Here is a 7,080-nt window from a genome sequence, read left to right on the forward strand (position 1 = left end):
ATAGATGACATATTCATCTTGGCGAGGAGTCCTTAAGAGATTCAATGAGAAAAGCTTCAAGATTAACGAGAAGAAATTCCACTTCGCAATGAGCGAAATACAGCTCTTAGGCTACCATATATCTGGGGAAGGTATTAAAAACGACCTCTGTGAGGTACTACAGGAAGAGATGTTAACAGCATGTGTGGGTTTGTAAACTTCTTTACAGATGGAGTACCACACTTAGCTGACTATATTAAACCTTTTGGACACTAAGATGTCATAAAGGCAAACTATGAGACTTGTGGACTAAACAGTGTGATGACGCATTTAAAGCGCTCAAACACGCAGTCCAACAAGCCCCAGTTGTACAAGGACCAGTCGATGGCGTGCCGTTTGAAATAGCAATGGACGCCTCCTACTTAGCCTTAGGAGGAGTATTATATCAGGCTATAGATGACAAACCTAGATATATACAATTCTTTAGTCGAGCAATGAATGCTTCACAGTTGAATTATCCAACTGTTAAAAACGAGCTATTAGCCATAGTGGCAGCTCTAACACACTTCCGAGATTACTTAAACGGAACAGCATTCACGCTTATGTATGATCAGAAATCTCTTCAATATATGAAAGAGATGAACCCGGACTCGCAATTACTGAGTCGCTGGCATGATACAATATTAACGTTTCATTTTGATATAAAACATTTGCCAGGTATACATAGCCATTTACCGGATTTGTTATCACGCTTCGTACCGGACTTTAATAAATTCGTACGTGAGTTACTAGCCACTGATTGGAAATGTTACCCCAGGACTGAAGAGGACTAATAAAGACTGCTAGTATCGTAATCCTTCTGTAAAATAGTTACTGACACCGGAATTGCAAGCACCAAAAAAATTGGAGATCATTTTTGGGCTAATTTTTGGGTTTTGAGAATAGGGACCGAATTTCGGGAATTTCGATAGACTTGATTATGTTGTGTTATAAAAGCATACAAAAGTAAAACAAATTGTAAAAAATATTAAATATTTATATTTACAATATTTAAAGTTCTCAGAACTCCGAAGACCATGCATTTCGGTTTTTATTTTTATATTTCTTTTTGAAAATAAAATCAAAACAACAAGAAAACAAAGTTGTTTTTTTGCACAATGTAGGAGTCGGCAACTCCTAATCGATAAAATTCAGGATTCGCGGTGGAATCTGAATTTTGGAATATTTTTGGGTCTGGAACCATTCATGAAATTTCAGTGTAAAATGTCGAAAAATTGTGGCCAGAGAATTTTGATGAGTCATCATCACTTGACCCTTGCGAAACGACTAAACGTAGAATTAATGAGAAATTGCGAATAGGTTAGAGCTTAAAGTTCGTAGACATTACGTAGACATTTAGGCTTAGCTGTAGACGTTTAGACCGCTACGGGTCTGTCGGAAATTGTATAAATAGGGTTATTTAATAGCTTGCAATCCTCAGACTTTAACACTAGGGATTAAGAAAGGATAGAGGAGGATTGCCAAGACTACTTGAATCGTAGACTTTGACTTGAGCTGAGCCAAGAATCAAATAAAGGACACTACCGAGAATTTTTGCCTAAGTCTTCTGGTAGGGTTTAGGGTTCCTTGTGGACTAGGATTTTTGGACTCAGGGGTTTTCGGGTTTGGCCAAGGATTTGTGGAATCTTGGGATTGCCGGCCACGATCAAATTGGGATCAGGACAGGAAATTAGGGATCTCATAACAACAAGAAAACAAAAACAACAAAAAACCCCGTTTCCTATTGGGTGTTTATTAATTCTTCTTGGACATTTTTTTTGCAATTGTTTTTAAAAACAAACAACAACTACATATAAATAAGAAAAAGAAAAGCACACACCTCATTCCGTTATTTATTCGCTGATCGGTAATATATACGGAATATATTTACGTGAAGGATACGCGTTGACCGTTCTAAATAAAAAAATAAAGATCTATGTCAGGAACTGACGTGTAGTTACATACAAAAATTAATAATTTTTTCATGGCCGAAAAAAAAATACAGATGCTTTACACTACAGTCACAGTAAAAAAACTCAACAGCACCGAGTACGGGTTTGTGTTTTGAGAACTCTGAAGTCTGAGTCTGAACTTGTTCAATTTAGAGGCCTATAGAACTCTGGTATTCAAATTTCGATAGGCTTTTAAAAATCGTCTAAATACTACTCTACTCCTAGGAGAGCCTAAATACCGACAAAAATATTGAAATTTGAATATGTAATATCACAGAATCAGATTCACAATTCACATTCTGAAAAATATCTTTTTTAAAAAATAAATAAATATGGCTGATTAGATCTTTATAATGAAAAATGCTCTTGGAATCTTAAAAAACATTCAACAAACCAGTGATAATCAGACTATTGACATAAGTATGTACGACCAATGTTTTGATTGGAGTTTAATTATTTTGTGTCAAAAAGGCACTTTACTTCTAAACCTGCTCTGAAAATGCAATCGTAGATTTGTTAGATTACTAGGAGCAAAAAGATAAGTGGACCAATTGTTTCAAAGTAAATTATTATACAAAAATTAAAAACCAGAATATACATTCGATTGAATATACAGCCTGGCTGTTTTAGGCGTGTGTCTGTGTGAGCCTTTGCCGAACTGCCGACTGCCGAGTCTTGACTCTCTCAACTCTCAAGTCTCAGTCTCACTCAGAGACACAGAGAAAAGTAAATAAATACTAAAAATGGTGCGAGAGCGGAGAAACTCTCTCTATTTGTTTTTTGTTTTTTCAAAACATATATATTAAAAATAATAAAAGTACAAGCTTTTTGTAATTTAAATATTTGCTTTGTGTGATGTTTTGTTAAAAAAACAAAAAAGAACAGAATGCAGGTCACTGGCACACTCACTGCAGGCTGCAGGAGTGCAGGACTGCAAGGCCACAGGGCCAGCACTGCAGGCAGAGGCAGCGGGTGCGAGACTGAGGCGCTGAGTCCTGAGGGGACTGTATTTAGATTTTCATAGAACTGTCGGGAGTATTAAAAAAGGACTATTAAGGCTTGTGCACTCAGTGAAGTACAGAGCAAATTATTATTGAAAAAAAAGCTATAGAACAATAGTTCTTTTGCATTTGTTTTGATTCCCACGGCTCACTAGTTCTACTATTTTTATTTTTTAGTATTAAATAATATAGGCCAGTCCAGGGCCCAAACTCTAGATTTTTAACGTCAATAAAGAATAAACGTTGACCTTTAACGCTGATATTGTAAACGAACTGTTGTTAGCCGAATTAGGGTAAGGGGTCAAGAATAAACGTTATCCTTTAACGCTGATATTGTAAACGAACTGTCGACCATTAGTGGAGGACAATTTTGCACATCAAATTCTAAAATTGTTTGCACTTTGGGTTTACACCTATTTATTTAAAAATGGACAACATGAACCATATGCCCTATGTTGACCAATGAGATGGTAATTTGAAATGAAATACACGCGATTTTTGTCAAAGTACCACACGACGGAGAAAGTTAGAAAGTAGAGTACTGGAACTGGCGTCTGGCGGTCTCGACAGAATTCCAGACTCCAGACCAGTCACCAACTCACCACTCACCCGACTCCTCACTTCAGTGTCACAAACCCCCCAGTCCCCACTCCCCCAGTAAACTCCTAAATATTTATGCCCTTTTTTTTGTAAAACTAAAATCTTTGTATGTATTTGTTTTAAAATAAAAAACAAACTAAAAATAGAAAATAGGAATGCTGATTTATTTAAAAAAAAAAAGGAATATTGCTCTCTCTCCGGGAGTCGGCCACGACGGGGCACAGTGTGGGGGATTCGGATTTTGAGGCATGATTATAGGGGGCAAATATGTAGGCTATAGCCAGGCATAGCAGGGCCATAGGTGATCGGGCATTTGAAACCTTGATTTGAACTGCTGACTAGAGATCAATTCAGGACGACACATAATAATAACGTTCATGTGGTTTCAAACTTCCATCAGAACACTATATCACCATCCATCCCTTATCCATCCCTTGGAACAAAAACTGATAGCCTGGCGGACGGGCATCCACCTTTGAACCTGAGAGATGCAGCCTTCGGCTAATGCTCAAAACAACGGCACAAGTCGGCGTCAAAGTATGGCAAAAACCTTGATGCACAACCGATTCGTCAAATTGGTGGCAGACAAGATGTTTAGTCCACCGAATACACCCGGCGAGGACGTGATTGTGACTAGGCAGGGTAGAAGCGACACAATCTTGGTGAATGTTGGCGAAAACAACAAAAATTTGAAGTTTGCACTACCCGGATTGCTGAGCAACAAAAGTCTCGAATCGCTTACTCGCGATATTGTAGGAGCAGACATTGATTGCGACAGTGAGCACTTTGAATTGACTAGTGCAGTACGTGCGAGTGGTATGAAAGATGCGCATCCGTTGTGTGCGAGTGATAACAGTGATGTTTTCACATTCGACCCCACAGCGTGTGACAAGCAAAATATTTCCCATTATGCGTGGGCGCCTCATATGGCACCCACGTATAATCAAAACAAAGTAAGGGTTAGGGAGTCAGAGCCAACTAATATTAATAGTAACAACCATACAGTTCAACGTACGAATTCTAATAATAATACTTATGCCTCGATAAGGGTACGCGAGGATTGCAATAGAGATACAGATACGTCCAACAGGAGACACTCGATGATGCTAGCTATGGCTTCAAACAAACCTACAAGTGATAATAATATGTTACCTTCATCCGACAGTATCTCGAAAAGTGCTGGGGCCATATCCCCCAAATGCATTACGCCGAAGAGTAGATTAAATACACTCCAAAAGAACTACAACACTGCTCAATCGTGCACAGGTCCAGCTACGCATGCAGGCTTGTCCGCTCGTACGGACCCAGTACCCGCACCCAGACGTACAGTGTCGCACTCTATCACGAACACTCGCAAAAACTCCACAAACGGTATGTCGCCAACAATGGCTGCCACAGCACCGCCAATACGCGCAGTAACGGAGAAACAGAACAAGAACGCAGGGAAAGCTAAAATTGTAAAGATTGTAAAAGTGAAGAATGCCGAGTATCAGGCTCCTCTAGAAGAATATAGTACCGAGACACCAGAAGGAACTGGAGGTATTGTCGGCAAATTTTTCGAGGTTGGCGATGCGAGTATTTTAGGGTGCGAATTCCCTCCAAGTACCACGTGCGGTGGTGGTTCGGAGTCGACAATCAGACACAGTGCCATCCGTGCACCTACGTCGTCTAGGAGGAGTACTTTGCAACACAGTTACAGTGTTGAGCCCAGACGCGCCCCTAAGGCGCTCCCGCGCCCCGACGTAACAGCCAAACGCTATACTTATTTTAACTTCGAATCTACACGTGATTCCCCCAGTGAAACAGACGTAGAATCGATAGTCACGCCTAAAGCTCCACCAAGTCTGAAACAAACTGCTACTGTATTGGAGGTTTGTGAACCTAGCAGCGGAGATATGTCGCTCCCGTCAGCAACACCTCCCAGAAAAGCAGCGCCTAGAGTTCGACATTTGAATAGTGACAGAAGTTCCAATAGTAGCGATAACGATTTGTTTCGGAGTACACGCGCGGTTGTTACGGTGCGAACATTAATGGGTTCACAGACTGGTCCAAAGTCTCACCAAAGCACAGTTTCATTGAAGACATCGTCCCAGGTACTAATGGACCCGAATCTACAGGATGCAACTTTAGGAGGTCCTAAGCCTGTAGCGGTTTTAAAACGAGCCATGAGCACGAGAAGCACGCGTTCTAACCCAGGAGCACAATAGTAGGTCGGTGTATAACTGTCATTAGATTAAATGATGAAAATGTCGGCGCTATACTGCATCAACTTAACATAGAGCTACCTATAATTTTATTTCAAACTTTTAGTACGTACGACATGACCAATTTCCAACAATTTCAAGTGAAATTAAGTTTGGTCGAACGAAATGACAGAATTGCCCACGCAGTCCAAATGGTGCGGAAGGGATTCTCTTCTCAAAAAAAACATGACGAATGAAAAGTCCCATGTTTGAGTGGTCGCTGCTAATAAGGTACATGACAGCATATTTGAATTTGATTGCGATGACTTTTGTTCGCTTGTGCAATATGATAGAATGATGCGCTTAATAGTGTTAAGCAATTTATCGCTTTTCTCAGAGTCGTTAACACACATCTACATGTATGTATAGATTGAGCAGTGAGAAGAGAATTTACTCTGAAAGTAAACGCTTATGTAAACTGAACCCATCGTTGTCGCGCATCAGTAGAATTATACATATAATTAGCTGTATACCACAATATAGCTATTGATGTGGTCGCTGGCTTCTTGTTATACATGCCAAAATAGTTGTCACGAGGCTATCAGTAATTGAAAACGATCTGTGGGTGTATTGTATAACAAGACAATCGGGCAAAAAAGCGGAGTGTTTCAATCAGGTCCATTTTATTCCAGAGAATTACTAAATGAGGCTTATTGCAATTCCCGTTGAATGATTTATCTGGGTTACCTTATCGTGGCCTCATTCGAGATGTCAGCGTCTACGTCAACTGCAAAGGCACCGTCAGGCGCCACATTACCATCACCTGACAGAAACATTGTGGAAAGAATCGATTACTACTTGATTGGTAGAAGTCCGCCACTACAGACTACACTTCTATACGAATATCGCAAAGTATACATATCAAAATGTACACATCGATTTGGAGGCTGAATCGCCCAGTCTAGATACAAGAAAACAACACTCGTTAATTTGTACGTAAATACGTATACAGGAGCACGAATAAGTGGGCCTTGTCATATACATAGAAATACACACCTTTACACACACAATCATATAAATATGAATTCATGTATATATATACATATATACATTATATATACGAATATCGCAAAATACATATCAAAATGTACTATCGATTTAGAGGCTGAATCGCCCAGTCTAGATACAAGAACACAACACTCGTTAATTTGTACGTAAAAACGTACATACAGAAATATGTATATATATATACATATACATAAACATATACATTATATATAAATATATTGTTTATGTACATATACATATACATATACATATACATAT

General features: G+C 39.3%; 2 protein-coding genes across 2 annotated transcripts in view; one reads left to right on the top strand and one right to left on the bottom strand.

Moving 5' to 3' along the window:
* The first annotated feature begins 3,772 nt into the window (after positions 1–3,772).
* On the top strand, positions 3,773–5,935 carry SARC_05110 (hypothetical protein). The gene has a single exon (XM_014301040.1). The coding sequence runs from the start codon at positions 4,060–4,062 to the stop codon at positions 5,776–5,778; it is 1,719 nt and encodes a 572-aa protein (XP_014156515.1). The 5' UTR covers positions 3,773–4,059; the 3' UTR covers positions 5,779–5,935.
* Positions 5,936–6,057: 122 nt separating this feature from the next.
* SARC_05111 (hypothetical protein) overlaps positions 6,058–7,080 on the bottom strand; it is a 5,064-nt gene continuing 4,041 nt past the window's right edge. The window contains exon 5 of the mRNA XM_014301041.1: positions 6,058–6,577. Within this exon, the coding sequence (XP_014156516.1) occupies positions 6,498–6,577 (80 nt within the window). The 3' untranslated portion in view covers positions 6,058–6,497. The remainder of the gene's footprint in view (positions 6,578–7,080) is intronic.

The sequence above is a fragment of the Sphaeroforma arctica genome (genome assembly GCF_001186125.1).
Source record: "Sphaeroforma arctica JP610 unplaced genomic scaffold supercont1.314, whole genome shotgun sequence".
Classification (NCBI taxonomy): domain Eukaryota; class Ichthyosporea; order Ichthyophonida; genus Sphaeroforma; species Sphaeroforma arctica.

Excerpts from the sequence above, each read along its gene's own strand:
- SARC_05110 (XM_014301040.1), top strand. The coding sequence starts at position 4,060 with ATGCAGCCTTCGGCTAATGCTCAAAACAACGGCACAAGTCGGCGTCAA.